The 27325-nt window shown below is 28.6% G+C and overlaps 2 protein-coding genes across 3 annotated transcripts in view; both read left to right on the top strand.

The window, feature by feature from the left end:
- Positions 1-27325, top strand: part of LOC142322394 (serine-enriched protein-like) — a 257207-nt gene that overhangs the window by 39147 nt on the left and 190735 nt on the right. The window lies entirely within an intron of this gene.
- On the top strand, positions 475-27325 carry LOC142320776 (E3 ubiquitin-protein ligase HERC2-like). The gene is made up of 12 exons (XM_075358762.1): positions 475-657; positions 845-1005; positions 2240-2428; positions 6915-7125; positions 10796-11041; positions 16318-16508; positions 16598-16795; positions 20136-20291; positions 23966-24190; positions 24276-24437; positions 25614-25844; positions 27275-27325. Exons 1-12 carry the CDS (start codon positions 612-614, stop codon positions 27323-27325), a joined length of 2067 nt encoding a protein of 688 aa, XP_075214877.1. The 5' UTR covers positions 475-611.

Here is a 27325-nt window from a genome sequence, read left to right as displayed (position 1 = left end):
TGATCTAATAAATACAATCATATTACTGGATTTATATTGTAGGTTGTGAGATTCTCAATAACAGTACATATCTTAAATGATTATTGCAAATAAGAGCAATGCAGACTTCTTTTTACCAGTGCAAGGTGCATATGAGTCCCACTCCACTGATATGGTAAGATGACTTTTAACCCCCCTTCTTATGGTATACTACATTTTAAAACATAAGTTACTTTCCAGATAGACTTCATATTTAAACAAACATTACAGAAATGGTGTCAGTTGTAGTATAAAATGAAAGTTTTATTAATATGAGTGAAACTCATGTTAAACCCCGTAATCGTATTATTCTTCCAATAAATTTGATGTAATACACTGTAAAAAGTCTAATAGATGATTTAAATTTAAAAGTTTGTTACTGAAACTTTGATATTAAAGTACATTTCAATTTTTTAATTACAGGAAGCTGCTATAAGTGTCAGCCAGTATCTTGCTGCACAAATAAAGCAAAAGGCTACTGAGCACCCAGTTCAATCAGTTAGTGATAATACCAACAACCGTAATGCAAAATCAAAACGAAGTTGTAACTTGCCTTCTCCTACTACACCTCTAGTCTCGCTCAGTTAACAGAAATGGGTTTTGCTCGACGTACAGTTGAAGCTGCCATTAAAATTTTAGGTATTTATTTTTAGTGTAACAGTTTGTTGAAATTATATATATAGTATAAGTAATAATGAAATATATTGGAAGTTGTATAATTTTACTTGTAACAAATTATTGATGATTCTTATTCATATTATTTTATAAGTGAATGTTTTCTTTATAAATATGAAGGTATTATTAACTTACTCAATTTCATATTTAGGTGATACATCAGAGACAACACCAACTGCAGAACGTCTTGTCGCTTGGTTATTGGAACATCCAGATGAGTGTCTATCTGATACTGGATCAATATCATCATTTGATGGCCTTTCGGATAAGGATTCTATTTCTGATGATATGAACACTTCTTATACAGAAGAGGTAATATTAGTTGTCAGTGAAATTAGAAGTTAAGTGAAATTGAAAGAAATCTAAAGATCACAATTTGAGATTTCTTTTGTTTATTAAGAAAATGATTGGGCACAAAGATAACTGAAAATGTTTTAAAATAAACTTTTAAAAACATTTTATTATAAAATATGGTTCGATTTGAAATTACAGAAGTTTATATACGTTGTTGCCAAACTCGGCTTCAGTGGCATGTGGCACCTTAGATTATACTGATTCCATCAGCTGCTAAGGTCATTACCATTGTTTTCTGGGGTACACATGGTATAATATTGATCGATTACTTACAGAAGGGAAAACATCACAGGAGAGTGTCATGCCTCATAATTACAGAAATTTAATGTGGTACTGAAGAAAAAGCGGTTTCATTTAGCAAGAAAAAAGTGCTTGTTCACCACAACAATGTGCCAGTTCATTCATCTGTGATTTCACTTACTACATTAGCAAAATTGCATTATGAACTATTCCCTCATCCAACTTATTCTCCAAATTTAGTTTAGCCTCTTGTAATTTTTGTTTCCAAGCCTAAAGAAGTGGCTTGTTAGAAAGATTTTCATCAAATGAGCAAGTTATTGCTGAAATGAATGACTATTTTGGAGAGTTCAACAAATTTTACTTTTTGAAACATATAAGAAAGTTAGAAAATTTCTGCAGTAAGTTTATCGAACTAAAAGCAGATTATTTTCAAAAAAAAAATAAATTGAATTTTTGTAAAAAAAAGTCACTATTTTTCAAACCACCCTTGTATATAATTTACCATTCCTCCTTCAGGTTTTCTTTATTAATAAAAATTTGGTTATAATTAATAAAATGTATTAATTGAAACTCACAAGAATAATGCAAAAATGATAAAGATTAACATGGAGTTTTTTTTTTAACATATTAGTTTTTTTTAAAAATTTATTTAAGTATTTTTTTATTTGTTTTAATTTTTATGTTAGTTAATCATGTATTTTTGTTTTTTTTTAATATTTTTAATTTTTTTCCAGGTGATGATAACATAAAACGTTTTTTACCCTCCCCCCAAAAAAAAACCTGGTGTAAAACTTGCTTTTAAATTGTTGTAAGATGTAACTCTTCTAAGACACTTATTCTGTAGTTTTCAACTTTATTATAATTAATACAATAATGTTTTCATAGTAATTCAAGAATATTTTTTAATTGCCAAAGGTAAATATGTTTGCTGATATTGATAATTCTGTTTCAGACCAGTTCTCCATCTCATTACAATAAGCGGGCAGATTTTCTAACGAATGATGAATATGCTGTTTATGTTCGTGATAATGTTGTACCTGGTATGATGGTTCGTTGTAAAACGTATGAGGAGATATCTGAAGGAGAGATTGGACAAGTGTTAAAAGTTGATCATGAAGGATTACATGATTTGAATCTTCAGGTAATATATTACTGCATATAATGACAATATAATAGATATATGATGTGCTTATTCTTGTTTATTTATGGAGCAATGATCATAGAATAATTCAAGCGAGGATTTTAATGTAATTTAGTAAAATAGGATTAATTTGAAATAATGCCAGGTTTGTACCAAGAGTTAAATTCTTATTAAACATTTTATCTGTACGGTATTCAATTAGCTTATAGAATGAACAAATGTTGTGTTTTTGTGAGTGAGTTTGTTATGATTCTGTTTAGTCACATCCTCTGAATCAGTGCCGAATCACAATGGGGCCATATCTATATACTACACTATAATCATTACTCATGCATTAGTCACTGTTTAATTAGTCATATAGTAGTCTCGTAATCAAATGTTTACATAATTTTATATCTTCTGAGTTCTATGAAAACCCTTGATCCTTTCATATGATCACTCTTTTGTTCTTACGTACATTTTCTTTCTCTAAAAGTTAATAAATGCAATTTTTTATGTTTACGGAAAATGAGTATAGTGTATTCCTAGATTTGGGTCATATGACGAGTTATATCATTATTTTGACTCCATGTCTGATACTGATTCAGCTGATATAGTGCACAAATTATTGATATCCTCTCTGAAAAAAGAGCAATGAGAAAAGGCCTTAAATTGTGCGGAAAACACATAATTTTAAATTCTTATAAAAGTAAATTGCAGAGTAATCCAACGGCATTGATTTCGGATATTGTTCATAAAACTGCTAACATAAATCAAAGTTGTGCTGCTTCAATGTATTATGTCATTCTCAAGTATAAATCTACTAAGAATTACAGTCTCCAAAAAAACAAAACCCTACAGGTCAATTGAAGAAAAAGTTGACAATTTTGATAAAAACATGATTTGTAAGTACCTGAATTTTATTTTCTAAACGTACTGTCTGCAATAGACATTGCAAGTTGTAAATGATGATAATGATCTACCATATTTTTGAAGAACAACTTTTTACAAATTATTAAAAAATAAAAATTTTAAATACGAAAAACAAGGCCAGGAAAGTATTTTACTTGACAGTGATATCATTATATGGCAAATACATTACCCCACTGAAATAAAGAAATGAGGCAAGAAGGCCGTAGATTATATTATATGGATGAAACTTGGGTCAACGAAAGCCATACGAAAAGTTTCGTTTGGAAAGATAAAGCTGTGAATTCGTCAAAAGAAGCTGTATGGCTTATCAACTGGTCAACTGATAATAAAACTCCATCCGGTAGAAGTGGGCATTTCATAATTAGGCATATTGGCAGTGATACTGGGTTTGTCAATGATGGTCTCTGGATTTCTGAATCTAAATCTACCAGGAGACCGTAACAAGATGAACAGTCTTTGAAGAAATGGCTTGCGATTTGTTAGCTCTTCTGGAAGATAATGTAGTCAATTCTCTTAGACAACGCCCCTTAACATTTATGTAAAAAGAAGAAAATTCCAGCCATATCTAGGAAAAAGAATGCCATCAAAATGTGGTACAGTGCAATAGAATTTGAGTTTTATTTTTGAAGAGAATGAACTTAAGGTCAAATTATTGCAAAGATTTTCACCTATTAAAAGTAATTTTAGTGTGTATAAAATTGATAGTTAGCAAGATCTAGTGGTCAAACCATGCTTCAATTAGCGCCCTATCATTATGAACTCAACCCAGTTGAGTTAATTTAGGGATAAATCAAAAGTTACATTGCATTAGAAAATACTACTTTTAAAATATTTGATGTTAAAAATTTATGCTTAAAAGCCATCGATAAAACAGATCAGCATGAATAGAAAAAACTGTATAAAACATATAATGGATACTGTTGAACCAAATTATTGGGAATTGGTTATAATAAAAAAACAGAATTAGGCCTCTCATTGTATTTCTTAATACTAACACCACCACGGATTTCTTGCAATCAGATAACGAAAACTGAATTGAATTTATTATTTATTATTATAGAAATTTAATCTAAAATGTTAGTGAACGTTTGCTGTTAGTGGACAATTGACAATTTCATAACTTAAAAAACTTAAGAACATCAGATGTGCCCAACAAGGTAAAAAATATTTATTGATCATTTAACATCTTAATTTATTTAAATTTAAAATATATGTATAATTTTTATAAAATATAATAGTGTGTGATTACTGACTATTAACGTCACTTAGTTTCATTTATATGAATCAGGATTTACAGGAGATGCTTGTGAATTGGCCGCCTGAACACTCGTATGTGCAGTCTGTTTATTTGAACTCTATAAGCTAACTGAATGTTATAGAAAATGATATAGAGTTTTATTTTTACCGAAAGTTATATTTTTTTTTAAGAGTTAAAAATTTTATCAATTTTTCCCTTAGAGTTGAACAAATAATTCATTATAATTAATTTACAATCTTATATATTTGCTTATTTATTAATGAATGGATACATAACCAAAAGTTGATGTTTTTAATTGGAGCAATTAGACTTGAGTTGTTAGATATGTTAAGTCCTTATTAAAGTGGTAATATCCTCTAAAATGTTTTGTTTGAATCCTGGTTAGACATATCTCTTTTTTCATGTTATAAAAATTTCCATGTTGTATTTCCTTTATTGAGCTATAAGGTTATTGGTAATTTAATCATCTAAAAGAAAAAAATCTCTTGAAAGATTGCCAGCACTCCTTGTAATATTATATATCGTATTATTTATGTCAAAACAACTTATTATTTATTTATCATAACTTGTTTTCTTGTTAGCAATTACTTTTCTTTTTTTATTTGTACTTATAAGTAATATTTGTATGATTATATTTTACATAATTATTAAAAATGATCTATAACACAGTATATTATTTGTATTATAATAAATATATATTGGCCAATATTTTATAGATGATATGGAATTTTTTTATTATTTTTTAATATGAGTAATAAATAAGGAAAAATATTATACAAGCATCATTGAACTTGTGTACATTTATTGAAATTTTCTTAATTTATTTTACTATTAAATTAACAAGAATTCTCTGTTAATTTGTGCTCCGAAAATCGTAAAATTATGGATAATGTTATTGTACAATATCATTTGTATTGTAGAAATTTTTGAGATTAAATAGGTCAAGATAAATAAGAAATAAAATGTTCTCATTACTCAGGTTTTAGCATAAAGGCTGAATTTATTTAAATATTTGATATAATGAAATCGGTTCACTGTTCTTGAGGCTTCAGCTGTTAAAGAAAGTTTCTTGTACCAATATAAATAAATTATACTCTGTATATAATTACTGTTATTTTTGTAAGAAATTGATATGTTTTGATTTACTTAAATGTTATTCATTGATTTTGAACAAAGCTAATTCAAAATGCTGTAGGTTGGAAGTTGTCTAAATAAATTTTTGCCAATATTCTTGATTTTCCAATATTCTACATTTTCAACAGAAATGTAAAAGTTTTCAAGTATTTTATTGATTCATTAAGACTTTATTTAAACTTTATATAAGGAAATTTACACTTTACACAAAGGAAATTTTAGAAAAACTTGTAAAATGTATAGAAAAACATAAAAATTGTTTATATGCTAATACAAACAACATATAAGTCTATATTCAGTTTAATTTAAGATTATTTTCAGATTGTTACATGGAAACGTAATCGATGCATTTGTACTCTTAACCTTTTGATTTCAGTCTTTCAGTTTTTAATGTTTTTAAATTGAAAATTATCTTTCATAGAGACATTTTAATATTCAGTGTGATTAATGTATATTTCAATATACATTAGTTACTGAACATGCTCGAACAAAATTACATATCGTATGGGTTTTTTTAATTTAATTTTTAAAATAACTGTCTTATCTTTTTTCTAAATACTAATTTCCAAATATGTCGCAGGACACCAAGAAATTCAGGAGATTATTGAATATGAAAATGTTACGTAAAATAAAAGTTTTGTTTACTTATACAAGTAATAATAATAAAAAAAAGTGAAAATACATTTTTTCGTGAAATACAATTTTAACAACTCCTTCTAATGGCCAGAGGTAAAACATTCAAATGATAACCAAGTGCTTGAATACCTAATCTATCATTATTTTTCCAATTCTGATTAATATATATATATATATATAATAAAAGATAATACTAAAAAATAATAATTTGTTTACAATTAATTTAAAATGTAATCATCTTTCTTTTTGTAATAAATAAAATTGTATATCATATTTTAATAATTAAGTGTCATGTTTTCAAAATGAATTAATAAATTCATGTTTAATAAATGAATTTTTGGTTTTATTTTAAATTATATTCACCCTGAATTGTGGGTGAGAAGTACAACCGCTGAATACAGTATACTAGATATACATTCATCACATACAACAAAATAGTTACCAGTAGGTTTAAAAATAGAGCTCACTTTTATCACCAAGTTTCAAATCTCCAGTTTTTTAAAATAATAGTTTGTATTAGTTAATTGTATATAATTTTTTTCACAGGTTGAATTGCAAGGTAAAAATAACTTTAATGGACGAGAAAATCGTCTGTATTGGGTACGTTTTATACATGTTGAATTATTGGGATTTTCGGTTAATGTAAATGCTTCACCTACTATTAAAGTTGGCGATAAAGTTAAAGTGAAACCATCCATTGGTAAACCAAAATTTAAATGGGGTTATGCTGATCATAACAGTATTGGTGTTGTTACAAGTAAGTATTTATATAATATCTCATTTATGTAGTATTACATTTTAATTGCTATACTTGTATTTTTTTTGGCTGCCTCGTTAGTTCGACTGGTAGTTTGCTTTCTGCTAATCCAGAGATTCTGTGTTCAGTTGAGCAGCAGTTTGGTTTTATTCATTACCTTTTTATTATTTGTATTAGCATTGAGTATAAAACAGTCAGATACAAAACTTTTAAGTAAAAGCATGTGAGTTCGTTGAGTCTTAATAAGATTGTTAACTACCTCAATCAGAGGCAATAGTTCTGTAGATTGATAGTTTCTTTCTTTTATCATTTATTCCTTCTTGATGAGTCTTTGTTTATTTAAGACATATATGTTCATATAATTACATATAAGGTTTCTTTTGATGAACGTTTTTTGTTTATTATTTATACTCTTTTCGGTTATGTTCTATTTTATTTTTAAATTCAATGGTTTAAGTAGTCTGCAAATTAGTCTGTGCCAAAAAATTCTGGTTGTTTTGTGATATTTTTGTTTAATTTTTTTACTGCCTGTGTTTTTGGTTTCTTTCATTAATTGTTTGTATTATTTTATAGGAACTATTTACACTTTTAGTTAGTTTCTTTATTTGTTTTTTAATTTACATTATTTGCCTCAATTTAGTAATTTCGTTCAGGTCCCCTTGGACCTCCATTTTATTACATCTCTGTCATTTCTCGAAGATTTATTTTTAAATAAATTGTTTCATGTAGTTAGAATCTGTCGTCTCTTAGAAGATAATAACATCCTTTGGCTGTTCATCCTTGAGGTGGTCAAGGATGAGACCCACCACAAGACCATCCTTGATGGTCTTGTGGTGGTGAAGTGAAATTTTGGTTTTGTGTGAAGACAAAAATTTAATATTAGCAACTATTTTATATATATATATATATATTATCATTGACTCCCAATTCATCATTCTCTTTTTGTTTTTTCTTAGTTTAAGTTCACATTAAATTCTTTTAATGTTAATTTTTATGTAACTGTTTTATCATCGTGGGTAAGGGACAATAACATTTAGCAATTTAAATTTAATAATCATAATATCTAATATACCAACACCAACATATATCAGTTTGGTGAAAGATTTTTTTCCACCTTAGTAGAAGTTATGAAGATAACAGAATTTAATTTTAATGGAGCAAATTGTCTGATAATGTAACTTATGAAAGTTGTTGAGATTTTGAAATTAGTATATATTAGACTCCTATTGAGAATGCTAATGTTTTTAGTTCTAAATTTTATCATTATCATCCTGAGTTGTTGAAGGCCTGGAATGGTTCTGTTATTATTTTTCTGGTACAGATATTTTAGATAATAATCCAGAAAAAATGGATTATTTTTTACTATTTACTGAGTATCAGTATCGTCAAATACGGATTGTTTTGCTATTATATTACAGTGCATAATTGTGTTAAAACTGAGAAGGTAGATAATGTGTGAAAATACTAGCTGTAAACTGAAATAAATTTTTTTGATTAATTGAAGAGGAGAAATGATTTGATGTTTTGAATAACATAAATAGCAGTGGACAAATTTACATAGCGAAAGATGAAGTTAGTGACTGAGAGAAACATAATTAATAATATTTCTAAGTTGAAAAAAATTAAAGCTATAGATTACTAACAGGTCAGTGGTTTCAATTAGAAGGAAAGAAAAACTTCTCGCTGTTAAAAAAGATTGATACAATATTTACAAACAAAATAAATTGAGATAAGTAATCAAAGAAACTAAAACTAAGAATTACAAGTCACAAATTAGCTTTGAAAATAGGAATAATAAAACAATAAGAAAGGCAGTAGATAAAATTGTGACTAAAGTAGATTCTAATAGTGAAATAAGCTAATTAGTGATAAAAATATTGATGTATTTAAAAACAAGGGTGTAGCAAGGTACATATGGTAGATGTATCTGATCCTCCAATCATTGAACACATCATGTACTCTTTCCAACTAATTACTACTGAGATTGTTGGATGGTTTGAACCAGATTAATATTTATAACAGTACACAGAGTATGATGGTATTACTATTAAAATTGCTTGAAATAAAAAAATACATTCTTAAGGTCTTAACCCATATATATTTAAGAGAAATTTCTCCAATAGCCTTTAAGGATATGAGACTTGTATACTAAGTATAAAAAGGATGACACATCTCTGGCTAAAAAATACAGACAAAATAAAAAAAAATTAAATATCTACTAAATAGTTAATTGGCAATATAAAATAATAATAATAATAAAAATAAAAAAAACGATATGGATTACTTATCATCAGTACTCAAGATGCTGTGGAAACTCTTAATTTCCAACATATTGATGTCTATGGTCCAAAATAAGAGCTATTCTCTTGTGTTCATCAAAAGTTCTATGATACTTTTTTACTTAAAATACTGTTAACATAGCTGGAGAAGAAGATTGACGTTTTGATAATTCTGCTTCTATGGTTTAGGAGTTATCAGACTGATCGCTGAACATTTATTAAGTCGGGTAATGTAATTAGTAACCCTTGTTGCTTACAGTATACCTTAGAGAATAGTAATGGTGCAGTTAGTAATTTACAGCATATTTATTGAATACTAGATCGTGGATACCGGTGTTCTTTGGTGGTTGGGTTTTCAATTAACCACACATCTCAGGTACGGTCGAACTGAGAATGTACAAGACTACACTTCATTTACACTCATACATATCATCCTCATTCATCCTCTGAAGAATTATCTAAACGGTAGTTACCGGAGGCTAAACAGGAAAAAGAAAGAAAGCATATTTATTCATATTTTATTCTTTTGAATTTAGATTTAAAACATTATAATGTGTATTTTAACGGTGATATGTACTATTTGTTAGGATAGAGGTTTGTGAAAGAGTGAAACTTGATTGAAATTGTTTGCAGCAAATAAAAATTAGATTTGACATAGATCTGTTAATTCTCAATATATATAAACTTGTTTTATTAATTCTACCAATTATGTATTTGACCCGCCGTAAATTGAATAAAAAATCTTTTTCTTTGATTGTAATAATTAATGCAGTAGAAATCAGAGAAAATAGAATTGAATTCACAGATTACTTAGGAGTAACAGTTGATCAGCACTTAAGGTGGGATGTGTATATAAATAAAAGTATTCCATGCTTGAGTGTTTTTTAACTTCAGGGACTATTCTATCAATTCCACTGACAAAAAAGTTTATTTTTCTTTCATCCATACTATTTTGCAATGTAGAATTGTTGCTTAGGAAAGTGGTTATCAAATGTTTTATACAGTTCTTAAGCTACAGAAAATAGGATAATTAAATTAATTTTCAGTAAAAGTTTGTTTTATTTCATAATAAAATTGTATGAAAATCACTGCTGGAATGTGGAAGAACAGTTTGAAGGGTAAGCTACTTTGGTGTGAAACTTTATAAGGAACAAGTGAAAAATTGAAATTTACCTTTCTACTCAGTAATGTTAGAACCTGTTTTCTTTGTATTTGATACAATGAAAGTGATATATCTGTCAGTAATGAAATTTTTATATTGGTATCATTGAAAAACTATTTGGATTATGACTTTTGCAGTAATTCTAATTTGGTATTATCTAACTGTTAATAGTGGTATACTTGAATTACTGTAAATTCAATTATATTAGTGTTTATTTTAATTGTTGCAGGCGTTAGTAGTAATGGTAGAGCAGTAACAGTTGATTTTCCACAACAGTGTAATTGGACTGGGCTGGTGTCTGAGATGGAGATTGTACCATCTTGTCACCTTGAAGTCAATTGTAATGGTTGTCAGATGTTCTCTTTAGTTGGTCCTCGATTTAAATGCAAAGCATGCACTAATTTCAATTATTGTGAAAATTGTTTTTATACGCAGAAAAATCATAGACATGGTTTTAATCGTATTACAGAACCAGGTTAGAAAAATTGCAATTTTGCTTCTTATTAGTTAATTACATCTTTGAGAGTTGTAATTTTTATGTTTTTTATTTCACTATTGGAGAAACATTGACTATAAAAATAATCTAATAAAAGTAAACTACTGTTTTTACATATTACTTTTCATTTGCTTGTAAGCTAGTTTATTATAAATTTCTATGAGATATAAGTATCAAGCTTGAGGTATTCTATTAAACCACCAAAGATTATTTGTCTCATTCCATTAATATTTTGCTCCTTTCATATAATACTTTCTACCAGATGTGTCTAAAATATATGTTTTAAGAGATATGATTCATTAATATTAACTTCAGATTAAACCGTACTTCTACTTTATTGTAAATTTTATCTGCAGAATATTCTTACATCCTTCAGAGAATTAATTCATAGCAGTTCTTGAAAGAACTAAAAATAGTTTTGTATGTAGGTCCTATACATTGTTTAGTAAAAGTAATGAACAAAGTGGTGTGAAATTCTTTGAAGGCTAAGGTGAAAGTCTATATTTTAATATTTATTAACTACATCTTTTAAAAATTAATTATAGTTATGGAGCTTGAAAATCACACAAAAACACTATGTTTTCTGAGGTTACATTTTGGGGTTTAAAAGTTGTAATAAAATACTGATTCAGGGTGAAATGGTAAGCTGCGTTCCTTACAACCTGATAGTTTTAAAAATTTCAGAGAGTAGCATCTTGGAATTGAAAAAGATGAATCAAGATAAAATGTTGATAGCCAAGTACTCTTTTAATGCATCAGCTGACAATGATTACTGAATTTTAAAAAAAAATCTGATGTGGACCATGATGAAAGTAACAAAGTGTAGCATTGCGCACAGTATTCAGCGCGCATGCGTATACGCTCGTCCCAAAATCTCATTTTCTACCGGGTTATTTGAACATATAAGTAAGGGATTTTAGGACAAAAATTTTTAGTTGTACAAAAATTTTAAATACATGATAATGTATTCTATTAATGAGCTAACAATCGAATATTTATTAAATATAATAACAATTTTTTTTTAATAATCCTTAATAAAAATAAATATTTTATACAAGTCTATTGATTCTTAAAGAGTATTGAAATTGATTGTTAATTAAGATAAAATTCAAAATAATGAATGAAAACCTAAACAAACAAACAGGGGACAAATCTTATGAAGTGCAACTTCAAAATTTTATATCTGATATTATTTATTTTGGTCAATCTTCGGAATTGATAATTTTTTAGTTTAATTAAAAATATTATCACAAAACAATTTTTGAAAGAAATTGCTTTTAATAATCTAATTTACACGGGAAAATGAGATATTACTTATTTTTTTACGGATACCAAAATGAATATTACTTTTAATACTGAAATAAAAATAAAATAAAAAGTTGTTGTTTAGTGAAAAATAATTTTATATTCAATAAACATATTTTTCTAACGAGTCAAATGAAATGCAAGGGATTTTCTAGGTAAACCATTTTAAACCGCGTGCAATAAAGAGAACAATTGTTCTGCATTCAGGTTTGATATCTTAATCCGTTTCGTTTTACAACTCTGACTCATTTTTTTACCTGGACAAAGCAGAAAAGAATTTCTCTCTGAAGACACAATTCTGTTTTAGCTTTTACACGGATAGTTTGTCTCTGAATTTTCTCGATTTTATAACTACTTGCTTTTAAACAGTGTTTTTTTTATACAAATTTTTTTCTGATACAAATGTAAATATGCCATCGTGTTATTTCCCCAATTGTTTGAGCAGAACTGATTCGCCAACGAAAAAGAAAGTGAAATATTTTCCGTTCCCGGAGAATGAAGCATTACAAAGTGTGTGGCTACAAAAATGCGGAAAATCACGTGATAATATAAAAATTGAACATGATAGGTTCAAAAGTGTGTTTTTATCTGAATTTAAATTTTGATGAAATAAATATGATTAAATTTCGAATTCAAATGCCTGTATGGGAAAAATGAAAAGAATATATTACTGGCTAATCGATCAATGGAATGAAATTTTCTCTGAACTTATTGACTTCATCTTCAATTATTATTAAATTTTAAGTTCTAAAATTAATTAATCTAAAAAATTATATGATTTATACAAATTAAATGTTTGCATAGATGAATTGTCCCCTCCCCCCTTGATAATTCTGCCTTTAATCACATTGATGTCTTGCTTCTGTTTGTGCGCCAACCGCATAAACGAATTTAAACATCATGGCGGGAAAACGATTTTGGGATGAGCCACTGCCACCTTGTTACTTTCATCATGATGTGGACAACATATGACTTCCTTGTACGCCTATTGAATTACTACATTTACACAATTTTTTTTTAAATGAAATGTACATATAATCTTATTTCATTAAAAAATTCTGATATTTTTCTTTTTTTTGTTGTTGAATTATTAATAATCATAATTTTTTTTTACAATGAGAGGTTAATAATTATTAATAACAATATATTTAAATTAAAAAAAAGGAGATGAAGTTGATTCGAACTGATGTGTCTTTCCCTAAGATCCAAATATTTCATTAATTAAAACTTTATTTGGCTATAACTCTGGAACCAATGAAAATAAGTACCACTTATGATATATTGTTGAAAAGCTGTCAGTGAGGGCTTATTACTGGAGTTAAGAAAAAGTCCAAAATACAGGTTTTTTTGGATTATCTTAATTTTTTTGGAAGGTACAAAATTAGATGTTACAACAGTCCTAAATCCAAAATTTTGACATCCTATGGCTAATTGTTTTTGAGTTATGTGAGATACATACACATGTACATACATACATGCAGACATCACGCCGAAACTAAATATGTATTCAGGGATAGTCAAAATGGATATTTCTGTTGAAATCTGGAAACTGAAATTTTTCACAATCACAATACTTCCTTTACTTCTTTCTTACAAGGAAGTAAAAAAGGCTGAGTGCATTTTACTGCAGCCTTTTGGAATTTTTTAGCAATTAATAACCACAGCAGTTGATGAAATTTAAAAAAAACTTACTAAATAATATCTACTAATCTTCATGGTGGAGTGATAGTGTCTGTGTCTTTTATCCAGGGATCCCAGCCAGGCATGGAAGTTTTCATGTGCTACATTATTACATTTCTGTATTACCACATATACAAGTTTCTCTGAAGTTCTAATGGTAAAAAAATTCATCAAGCCAAAAAAAATATAGACATTAATATAGTAATGATATGAATGTTTCAATCAAATGACAATACAAGGTGAACAAGGAAAAATAGTGTGAAAGCTACTTAATATCTCTCTGAATTACAGTAATGAATCACAAATAAAATGAAAGTGTAACTCTTACAGTTTTCCCCTAAAGTGTTCAATGTGAGCACTTTTGTCATGCGCACACATCCAACTGACAGGAGAGTTCATCCCATAATTTAACCAGTATGCCAGCAGTAATGGAAGCAATAGCTGCTTCAAAATCCTATGCCTTAAATACATTAGATCCATAAGTAACAAAGTGACATACCTTTATAAAACTCCCAAAAGAAAAGATCATGTGGAGTGGGATTGGGTAACCTTGAAGGTCATCACAAACAAGCTCTGTTATCAGGTCCAGCATGGACCTGATAACAGAGTTGTTGAATCAGTCAGCATGACTGATTCAACAGTTAAGGAAAACACCATTCAACCAATCTCGTGCAAAGTTATGCTGGTGAGGAGGTGCATCATCTTGTTTTGAAATAAAATTCTCTGGTTTATCTTGCAGTGTAGGAAAGTTTAGAATTGTTTGCTGCATATCAGAATAAGCAACCCCTGTTATGCCTGCTTTAGTGATAAAGAACGGTCCATAAACATGCCATCGGGATATCACATAGAAAACATTTAATTTTGGGGAGTCCCTTTTGCATCATAAGAGTTCATGGGGATTTTCTAACCCCCCCCCCCCCACAAGAAGTGGACATTATGTGTGTTAACTTTTGTACTAAAATAGAATGTTGACTCTTCACTAAACAATATAATTAATAAAGTTGTCATCTTCATGCTGGAACATTTCAATTGCAAAGTGGGCACACACAGTGTAATCAGTAGATTTTAAAAACTGTAACAGCTGTCATCAGTATGGATACATAAGTAAGTGTTTCATTCAAATATTCCACCCTGTCATTACTGGTATTGCTAGTTTATGGCAGGCTTCGTAACAGATTTTTCAGGACTATGCAGGAAAGTCTCTCTGACTTGTTCAACATTTTCTTGAAATACATTTGGTCATCCCATACTTTACCGTTTTTACAAACATCTTTTAGTTTCAAACTGATTATGCCGTAAAAAATGTTATACTCCTTGCAGGATCACATTAGAACTTCTACAGAACTCACGTTGTGAACTATAACTGCAGATTCACATTTAACAAACTGCAAAACACAGAAGGCTTTCTGTCAGAAGTCACTATTTATGCTAGTAGCACTGTTAAGTGGAAAGATAGTGAATCAATCTAGAGCCATGGGTACAACGAAAACAGTCCTTTTTGCTCTTTGATTCTAATCTTAAATCAACTTTGTACACTTTAATCAAGATATATTATAATAGATTTATATGCTGGTATTCTTTTTGTACATTTTGTATAAAGAAAGAGTTATACTAAATGGTTTTTGAAATAAATTAGAAATCAATACAGACTTTTTCTAAAAAAATTAACTTAATATTGAAAACTAGATGGGCTTTTTTGTAATTAAACAGTCATCAGTAGATACTGAGAAAATAATGTATAAAAAAATAAATAAATATTCACTGCTACAGTTTGTTTCTTATAAATTCTATTAAGAGTCACTTGTTGGTAGTCTTTCATAGTTAATTACTATGTTTATTTAATTAACATTTATGCTATTTCATTATTACTTATTAATGATGACTGTTGATAAATCATGTAATTTTATATAGATTATTTTTTAACATTTCTGAGTGTTTTCATGTTTTCCAGTTCAAAATAATGATTGCTCAAACTCAGATGTTTACTTTCTGTTAGCCGCTATGCTTATCAGCATGAATTTTACATTTATAATGTATGAATGATTATCTGCTCAGTATTGGGATCTTTTTCATAACATTTGTTAAGCAAGAGAGAAAACATACTTATTAAAATATTATATCTAAAGTACATAATCTGGATCATTTTGTTTTTAAAATGTTAAATACAATTTTAAGTAGATGGTTAATTAAAGTTACATTCGATATAAAATTATTTAAAAAAAAAAAACATTTTTGTTCAAAAAGCATTCTTCTTCTTCTTCTTCTTACAGGTAGTGCTGCAGTGTTTGCTGGGCGGCCTGGTAGATATAATAGACATGAATTAGTTGTTTCTGAACCTGATATTGATGATTGGTTCCGGTGTGTTAAAACTCTTAGTACCTCATCACGTGGAAATTGGGCTCTATTCTTAATGGATCCGTATTCAGAAAATTATTGGCAGAGTTGTGGTCAGCAAGGAAAGGTATTTATGATTTTTATTTACTAGATGTTTATTCTCATCTAACATTTGTTCAGTTACTTATTACACTTATTTTTTGTTTATTTTTTCAGCACTGGGTAAGACTTGAAATGCTACCAGAAATTTTAATTCAGTCACTGAAGATGCGTGTTGATTCGGTTGACAGTAGTTATATGCCATCACTTGTTGTTGTTAAAGGTGGCTCATCATTTACATCTATGCATGCATTAGCCACTGTACATATTCATGCTGCTGATACTATTGTTACTCTTTTATCAGATGTTCGAGAGGTAAATATACAGTTGTTTTATTTTTAATGACTATTCTCTAAATTGTACTTATGTATGTTTTAATTTAAATTATGTAATTTTTAAAGTTATCAGGTACTATGAAGTGTGTTTAGAAAATAACCAATTTTATTTATAGGGTAAAGATAAAGGTTTTTGAAAATTTTAGTGACATGAGATTAATACAATTGTGTGAAACAAAATGAAACTTGTCATACAGTATTTCTCAATAATTTGCATAGATAGTAAATAAATGTGAAATCTTGAATATTTATTTATTTATTCAAGATTTTGACTGTTGAGTCATGACATGGTTGACAAAGTATCTCAATGTTAATGTTAATTATATTTTTAATAGCTGATGAATCTAAAAGATTTGAAAAGGCCTTATTAGATTGAAGGTAAGATCAATCTTGGTTTATATGTGTGTCTGTGGTTTATAAATACTAATTATAATTCAACACACAGGACATGTTTAAAAAAAAATATATATATATATATATATATATATATACATATATATAAAAACTGAAAAATTGTAGATGTAACAAATTGTGACAAAGTTTGTGCTTTGATGTCATAAGAACAAAAAGAACATTGTGTTACAGTGTTGGGACTATTAAGTTATGCTAGTGATAACATAAAATTTCTAAAGAAGATTATAAAAGGTGATAAAATATAGATTTATGGCTATGTCAAAACTAAAGTTCATTTTTGCCAAACAAAAAAAGCATAGCAAATGTGATTAAATGTCAAGATCATGTTGGGAATTTTTTTTATAGTAAAACTTTTACGAGTGTGTCATTCACTACAATTTTTTCTTTAAATACAAACTACTGATCGTTATTATGTTGAGTTTTAAAAAGACTGGAAAAGTGTTGGGAGGAAGAGACTTGAACTTGGACAGAAGAAAACTTTTTGTTTAACCAAGTCATTGCACCCACATAATCAGCATTGTTGATCGATCCATAAACTGTACAAAAGTGGGATGACTATTCTTTTCTGTTCTCTATTATCTTCTGACCTGGCCCCTTAGAACTCCTTTTTTTTAACTAAGCTCAAATCATCATCTAGAGATTTGACATCAAATGGCACTGAAACATTTGGTAATTGACAATTTGCACTGAAGGTAATCCAAACAGTTTTTATGACAGGTTCCTATAGTGAAAATGCTATTTGGAAAAATTATCTATTAAAGAGGAGACTACCTCCAGGATATTACATAAAAAGCAAACAGTTAGATAAGAAAAGTTCAGTTACTTTTTGAAGTGACCTCATACATTTTGTTTAATTATATCTGTTTCTTTTAACAAATTAAAAAGGTTTGTTAACAAAAACAGACCCAAAAACATTACCTACTTGCCAATATTTTTTTTTAAATGAAAATTACAGTACTAGAGAGTAAATACTAGTGTTGAAAAGACAGTTTCTTCCATCATGAAATACTCAGTGCTTCATATTTTTAATTTAGTATAGGTATTGAATTTATTCTCCCCCTCTTAATACCCTAATATATATCATCATCATTTTTCAGATTATGTTATAAAGAAATACAAAAAAGTTATTCTCAAGCACTGCATTTCTTCAGATTATGTCATATTGATGATGTCTTGATATATTAAAGCTTGGATTAACTACTTTTTTATTACCTCACTAATCATAAACATGTTTAGTCTTATAAAATCATAATTTATCGCTTTTATTTTTGTTAGATTCATAGAAATTGTTATACTTATCAACAAATTTTAATATTTGTTTGCTTGGTTATAACTCAACTCCTCTATTGAATGGAGGCGATGTATATAATCCATTATTTCCCACTGGAAGGGGTACATTAAATTTGTTCTTTTCTTTCTACTCCCCACGTTCATTATGACTGAGTTATCTAAAGCATCTTAATACAAATAACCCTAATTAGAGTTACCTTTCCTAAGAGTAATGATATCTTTAATGGCCAGCTCCTGTATTGGTTAGAGAAATGTAGTGACTTATAGGATTAAAAATACCAGCATTTTGATTGGCATGCTGATATTTAACAAGAAATTTAGGTCAGTGAAGAAGACAGTAAAAGATGATTTCACTTTTCACACTTTCCATAGTAACGCTGGCATTGAACTTATTCTTGGGAATGACTACACCATTTTGGGAAATAATTGGTATCTCAGATTGCTTGCAGCAATTAGTTGTTAAAGCATCTAATGTAATTATGGTATACATAGTTACAACTGCTAACGCTAAGTTACAATTAATGTTAATTTTTTTTGAGTAATTTAATTTTCAATTTACTATTTATTTAACTAACTTAGATTTCTTATTCTTCATTTACCAATTTGTTATTTAATTTTGTTATTTACCATTTAGATATTCTACCCTGGAAATCAAACATTCTATAAAAATATTAGATTACCTATAATTCCTTTTGTATTTAAATTCTATTAAATAAATCACCTAGTACAGAATATTGAGATAAGACATATCTTTATAAAGATATGTTTAGTGTATGAAAAATGTAAAACCTATCTTAGTTCAAAGTTGAATTTTTTTTTGGAGTAAAGATAAAGATGCGCTTTTCCATGCAGATTGCTGCTTCAAAAGCTCAGAGGAAGAGCATCATCATGGACTAAAACTTCATATTATAAGATAAATGACAAGAAGAACCTGCCTGAAATTCTAAAAATAATTGTAAATAAATAGACTGAAATCTGAAGGATTGTAAAGTAATATTTTATGATTAGTTTAAATTGAAATATTATTTCTTAATTCTGGCTATTGTTTTAATACAGTTTATAAATCCTGAACCAAAAAGTGAGTTTTATTTTATACATATATGAATGGTTGCTGAAATGTAATGCACAGTTCCTCATAACTCACAAATGCAAAGAGATCGTCAGATGAAACAAATACAAAATAAAAGTAAATTTTATTTTCTGCACAAACTTAAATTTTTTTCCACATTTTCATCATACACATTTCTTCCAATGGTAAACCAATTTTCTCATTCCATCAACGAAGAATGTTGGTGGTCTTTCCTTAATGGTACAACCTCACTGCATCTTTCCGTTCATCATTCTTAATATCCCCTTAGAATCTAGGGTGTCAAATCTGGTGAATGTGGAGGATTTGGAATATTTCAACTTCACAAGAGTCTCGGCAGTTGCAGTGTGGCTGAGCGGTTAGCATGTTGCAGAAGTATTAAGTCCATGGATTTAGTGTTAGTAAATAAAGTGTTATAAATAATAACGTTATAAATAAATGTTATAAATAAAGTGTAAATAATAGTGTTAGTAGATAAAGTTTTACTTAGAATGGTAAAGTTAATAATCAATTTTTCTTTTTTCTGTAGTATTATCCTTGCATTGAGATAGCAATTAAACAGTGTCGCAATGGAGGAATTGATTGTAAAGTTCATGAACTTTATATTACTGGAAGAAGGAAAAATGCGATAAGTGATTTACCTGCATCTGTACCATTCCTTGCATCAGATTGTACTGATATTCAGGTAATTATTCTGTACATTGTTAACAAAAAAATTTTTTTTTAAAAATTGCTTATATTGATAATTAAAAAGTAAGTAATTTATCACTAAATATTAAAATTTTGATATGTTGTTTACTCTAATAAAATAAACTTAATTTATTTTCTGTACACCATATACAAGTACATACATATCTAGATCACATTCCAGGTCTGGTATTCACCATTCCATCTTGTATTACCCTCCCATCATTTCTGTTCTTCCATCTGCTGTAGTTATGTCCTCTTATGTCTACACTATTTAATTCCCACTGTCCACTTTGCTCTCTAGACCTTTCATTTATCTCTAGTTCTTCCATTACCTTTGATAATCTCTCTCCATTCATTCTCTTGATATGTCCTAAACCGATGTGTGAGATGTGATTGGAAAGTTTTAATACAGGTGGTGCCACTGTTCTGTAGGAGGGGATAGATTTGCCTGCAGGTGTGGAAGGCGAAGCTTGTTTTGTACTTTGCATCCTTTAAAAAATCACTACCATATCTTTGTTCACTACATAGTGGCATCCTGGTGAGTGAAGACATGTTTTCAGTTCTCGATGGATTATTGATTTCACAAAATATGTGATAAAATGGAACAACAAGTTTTTGAAATTTGGTTTGAAAACCTAGAAATCAGCTTTAGAGACTTAAGAACACTTAAAAACAGTTTTTAGGGATAAATGTCTGAGTCAGTCAAATGATTTATCTGGTTCAAAGTTGGCCACGAATCAGTCGAAGATGACCCTGTTCAGCTGGCCTTCCACTTCAAAAACCACCGAAAACATTGTGAAAGTTTGTGATTTAGTGTGCTCTGAATGCAGGCTTTCAATTACGGAAATGGCAGCTAAACTGAATTTAAGTTCTATGCAGTTATTCAATTTTAACTGAAGATGTGAACATGCATTGTGTTTCCACAAAATTCATTCTGAAATTGTTATCAAACCAGCAGTACCAACACTGGCTGTTCGAAGAACTGATTAATCAGTTAGAAACTGACCCAGATTTGTTAAATAGGGTAATTGCAGGCGAAAAATCTTGGGTTTATAAACCAGAAAGAAACCTCAATCATTGCAGTGAAAGGATTCAAGTTCCCCACGACCAAAAAAAGCAACAAATTCGGTCAAATGTGAAAGCAACGTTGGTAGTTTACTTTGATTCTGTTGGTATCATATATCACAAATTTGCCCTTAGGGGGCTGACATTAAACAAGGAATACTCTAAAAGTGTCCTTCAGCATTTGCATGAAAGTGTGTGGGGAAAAAAGGCCTGCACTCTGGCAAGACAAGAATTGGGTCCTCTACCATGACAATGCATTGACTGATTGTGCATTCTTGCTCGTGGAATTTTTGGTCAAATTCCAAATTACTATGCTTCTACAACCCTAGTATATTCCTGATTTAGCCCCTGTCAACTTCTACATGTTTTTAAATTGAAATTTTCACTGAAATGGAACCAGTTTGACTCAATTGAAGACATCCAGGCAAATATGGACTGGTTATTAACACCCTTAAGAAAGAAAATCTCTAGGAATGCTTCCAAAAGTGGAAACACCATTGGAATTGATGTGATCAGTCGGAAGGGAACTACTTTCAGAAAAATTTATTATAATAGCTTTAAGTACTGCTATTTTTAAATATTAAGACAGCCCAGCAGTCTTAAAACTTTGCAATCACTCCTTAATATTTCATTCTCTCCCTTAATAGTGTATTTCTTTAGACAATCTAATATCTGCATTCCTTTTTCTTTTCTACTTTTTTTATTATAACAAATTTCATTTTTCCTTCCAATATTCTTTCCAGTTTCTTTCTCTCTCCATGATTTGAATCCATGTATTATTATAGAAGGATTCCCTTTAATGAATGTATAAGGTGCATCATATAAGTGAAATGAAAAAAAGTAAATTATGTTTTTTTTAACAATATTGATTTTGTTTTGGATTAAAGGGTGTTTTGATTTTCTTTCTTTCTGTCTGTAGGGTAACTGCATCTGTTGTTAAGGAAATTTAGTAATCTAGGAGAACAATTTAATTGATTTTGCTTTGATTATTTATGATTTATCTTCATATTCTTTTAATAATTTTTCAGTTGCTTTTGAAATATTTTATCATGGATCTTATTATGAAATCATCAGTTTGTAAGGACTACAGAATAGTACCATTTACACCACCTAAGAGATTCTAAAATACCTTAGGGGATATCAATATCCAACTAATCAAGATATTAAAATAATATCTCCTTTTTATCTATTAAAAAAAAAGGTTTTTACATACAGGTAACATTCATATACTGAAATTCCCTTAAAATTTTCAATGTATGGAAATTTTCTTGGAATAAAGAATTTCCTCCTATGATAATAATATTTAGGAAAATACACTTGATTACTAGAGAAGAATTCATTTGCTTCACATTTTTGTATAATAAAGCAGCTGTACAGACAATTGCATGCTTGCATTATTTTCCACAATTATGTGAAGTTGATGTATTCTTTCCTATGATGATCCTGCCCATTTTGATAGAAATGCTTCTTCCTTCAAAAGTAATCCAACATATCACACACAAAGATAAAGGAATTTTAATTAAAAAAATAAAATTTTAGTACTTAATGAATGATTGTGTGATTTTTTTGTACTATATTTATGTTACCTAATATTTAATATAAATATTTATATTAGGTAGTTAAAATTTTATTATCTATAAATGCCAAATAATAGCTGATAAGAAACTCTGGGCAAGACAATCAGATTCAGTTCCTGTATGAGTTAACCATTTCCTTTTCATACCTTCACTTTATCTGTCATCTCTTCTTCCTTGGATAGATACTATGAAAACTGTCAGTCACTGTTTTGGCACCATATTGAACCTTGTTGCTGTCAGGACACCATTTCTTTTCTATTGAAACTTAGTGTGAGATGGCAATACCTCCTTTGGACTGTCTGGGAACTCTCTTTGCTGCTGTTTTAGGAGAGCATTCTACAACTTAAGACTGTGTAATCTAGTTGTTAGATATGTGGTGTTTAATCATGATTACAAAGAGAGTAATTGGAGTTTTCCTGGATTCTCGGTAAACTCTCTAACAAACCTCTTTAGGGAGATTAAAAAAGCCAGTTAAAAAAGTTAATGCAATTCTAGCTAGAGAGGGCTTTGCCTTAGACTGCTATTTAGAAGGAAAATTGTTAATTTCATGGATTCACTTAGTCATACTTTCAACTGATTTTATTATGTATTATTTCTTAAAGAATCTTATTGCTTGCTGACTTTCTTACAAAGAATGTTATTCAATATGGATAGATCCACATAAGCAGTAGACTTTTTTTAATAACCACAAATTTTCTATGGGATTAAGATCCCTGGCTTTGTGGTTGCCAATCTAAAATACTGAATTCCTAATCATTGAGCCAATTTATGACTGATTTTTCTGTTTGCTTTAGGTCCTAATGGCATATTATTAACTGTGTGTAATAATTTAAATTTTTAAATATCTAAACGTACAATTTGATTCATAATCCCACACCCAATTAGTATGTTTTATTTATGTAGCGGGAAGTTTATGAATTAATCAACAAGCATGTTATAAAAAAAAAATTAGTTATTTTATGAAATAATATTAGTATAAAAATTAACATGTATGTTTTTTTAATTGTGTTTTTCTTGCTTTATTTAGGAGTCACAAAGCTATGTAACTCGATCTGATGGAACAACTAGTAGTACAAATTCTTCTAGAAGTTCGGTGGTACTTGTTTGGGGATTGAATGATAAAGATCAACTTGGTGGACTGAAGGGTTCAAAAGTTAAATATCCAGTGTACTCTGAAGTAGTTTCTTCCCTTAAACCAGTGTATATTGCTGGTGGATCTAAATCACTGTTTATTGTTTCACATGATGGCAAGGTAAACTTATTTTTATTATAATATAATTTTTGTTACATTTATATATAGAGTAATTTTTATTGAATGCCTGTGTGTTTGTTTTTAGTTGTTTGCTTGTGGTGATAGCACAAATGGTCGCCTTGGACTTGGACATAGTAATAACGTTTCTGTGCCACGACAGTTGACATCATTGAGCCAGTATGTTGTCAAAAAAGTTGCTGTTCATTCTGGTGGTAAACATCCAATGGCTCTTACTCTAGATGGGAAAGTATGTAACTTCATTTATATTTATTAATAACCTTTCAGTGTATTAGTGCTTCACAAGTTACTGTACCTGATCCATATAACTTATTTTACATAAAATTGGTCATTTATACTTATCCTCTTTAAAATTAGTTTTCTTTTTTAACTCCAATTAATATAACTTAATGGAAAATTAAAAACATTGTAACAAAATTATATTTTGTGTTTTTGTGTGTGAAGGATTGAAATCATATGTACTATTGTATCATCAAAATGACCAGCAGCTGAAAACTATCCAGTTTTCAGTTCCATAAGCTTGTTTAAGTTTAGAATATCACAAACTAATCCCACATCATTATTATGTATAGATCAGAATCATTATTATTTTCGGATAAAAGCTGAACGTAGACTAAATGTTCTATTTGTATAAGTGCTGAGTTACATGAAATAAATATCACCAAATGATCTAACAACTGTTCTATATGGTAATTGCTAAGCTTAAACAATCAAATAAATATATCTAAAAAGAAAATTGTCAAGTAAAGCTATAATATATAAATAAATATATTCTTACTGCAAATATAATTTGAATCCCAAGCAATATCATATCTTAACAATACACATAGTTAATCAGAAATGAATAAATTTTATAAAATATATGAAAAAACAGTATATGGTCAAAAACACTATAAAGCCAAATATAATTAAGAAAATAAGTCAGACATAAAAGAATACTTTTAACAATTTTGTAAAATTGATCAATAAGTACAATAAAATGCTATTTTCAGAGTACATACTCCTAGAAAACTGGATATTTTTTTTAAAAAATCAGTTGCATTGAATTTTACAAAATTGAAAATATTTAATAATTTATAAATATATTTGAAATATTCTATATTACTTTTAATTAGACAAATTGCAGTATATGATGGCAAGTCATAAAATGTAAAAAGGTACATAAAAACATAATGGGAGTAAGCTGGGAATGTACACAATTCACTGTGATGTACATTAAAGGTTAAGTTTGTGGAATAATTAATTGTTTTTTTATGTAAAAAGAAAATAAGATGTTGAAATTAGTATTTAGATTTGCTGAACACTCAATGAAATGATGTGCGTTCCGATTGTTGCCACTCATTTATGAACTGTTCCATATTATTACTATTATTATTGACTTTAATTTTTATTATGGTAATTTCAGGTATTTTCATGGGGTGAAGGAGATGAAGGAAAATTAGGGCATGGAAATAGACAAACTTTAGAAAAGCCACGTTTGATAGAAGCATTAAAATCAAAAAGAATACGAGAAATTGCTTGTGGAAGTAGCCATAGTACTGCTATCACATCTAGTGGAGAATTATATACATGGGGCCTTGGTGAATACGGTAGACTTGGTCATGGTGATATGCTTACTCAACTTAAACCAAAACTGGTGTGTAGATATTTTTCACTTAAATAACTCTTGTACTAAAACAGAATATTAAAATTTGCCAACATACTTAAACAGATATTTCTTTTATTATATGAAAATTAAGTGACGAAAGGTTTTGTTTAAAAAATAACTAACTTATTTTGTACTCATTTTAATCACTTCATTTTTCCTTATGTATTTCATTGGTACAATGAGGTCATTATTCTCGGAGTATGATAATGACTAAAATTGTGAGATAGATTGTACTGCTTACTCTTTGGATCTTTTTTTTTTAGTAATAGATTCATCATATAGTTTAAACTTATGCAGGTAAAGTATACACTGTTTGTATGTTATGAAAAATTCTTAATATTTTAAATTGTGTATCTTTCTTGTTTTGGTACAAGGTTTCTCAAAAAAATATTCAGCAAACACAAAACACAACCTTGACTTATAATTTAATAACTGAATAGTTAGTTCCAGTTTTAGTATGAGCTTTGTTCAACTTTAAAACATTCTGTTTAATAATTAAATATTACTGAATGTTTAGTGAATTTTACACTTATGATTTAGTTAGTTTTTATCACCTGATATATGTGACATGTAATATTTGGTGAATGACATAATTATTAAATTTAAAGATTAATACAGCTGAAATTATAGAATGATTATTAGTGGTGCTAATAAGGTAATAATTTGTAAAATATAATTAATGAATGTGACCATGTATTATGTTGTGCATTGCCGGACTTTTGTAGTAGTTTGTTTACATTTAATATAATTAGAAAGAGTTCTTGTTTTTTAGAGATGTACACAAACATCCTAACAAAAACAATATGAAGCTACCTAATAACAGATATAGTTCTGCAACACAAAAAACAACTGTAGTCTAGCATTTCAACAAATTTTGACTCATGAATAAGTAAATAATAAACAAGAAACCACTTGTAGTGGAAATCTAAGTGATAACTTTCTTCATTTTCATGATTTCAACTATAAGTATTCTTTGCACATCCAGCAACAGTAATTAAGGTGTTGCTTTGATATTTTATTATTATTATTATTATAAAGTCCATTTGGGCATAAAAATGTATTAAAGCAAACTATCTGCCTTAGAGATAATGAAAAAATGGAATCATGAAAAAATATCTAGTTTGATGGCATTAACTGTAATTGGTTTTTTACTATTATTGTCTGTAGATCATTAGAAGTTAAATCAACTTATCTGAAGTTTTGTTAAATTTGAAACTATGTTATTTATTTTCATATATTGCCTTATGAGAGGCTGTTGTGCAAATTACTCTTTGGAAAGTGGTCTTGATCAGTTTCAGCCTGATCGCGCAAGAGACAGTATGATTAGTTAATGATGCAAATCATTTACATGGCAAATAGGTGTTTAAATTAAATATCTTTACTGTACTTAGACTTTTTATTGTTTATCTTTATTACAGGTGAAAGCTTTGCTTGGCCATCATATAATTAACGTAGCATGTGGAAGTTGA

This window comes from Lycorma delicatula, chromosome 3 (genome assembly GCF_047948215.1).
Source record: "Lycorma delicatula isolate Av1 chromosome 3, ASM4794821v1, whole genome shotgun sequence".
Classification (NCBI taxonomy): domain Eukaryota; kingdom Metazoa; phylum Arthropoda; class Insecta; order Hemiptera; family Fulgoridae; genus Lycorma; species Lycorma delicatula.
This window is presented reverse-complemented; position numbering and strand designations above follow the sequence as displayed.

Coding starts and splice junctions, on each gene's coding strand:
- LOC142320776 (XM_075358762.1), top strand. CDS start 612: ATGGGTTTTGCTCGACGTACAGTTGAAGCTGCCATTAAAATTTTAG. Junction 658..844: donor AGCTGCCATTAAAATTTTAG/GTATTTATTTTT, acceptor TTTCATATTTAG/GTGATACATCAGAGACAACA. Junction 24,438..25,613: donor CTCTTACTCTAGATGGGAAA/GTATGTAACTTC, acceptor TGGTAATTTCAG/GTATTTTCATGGGGTGAAGG.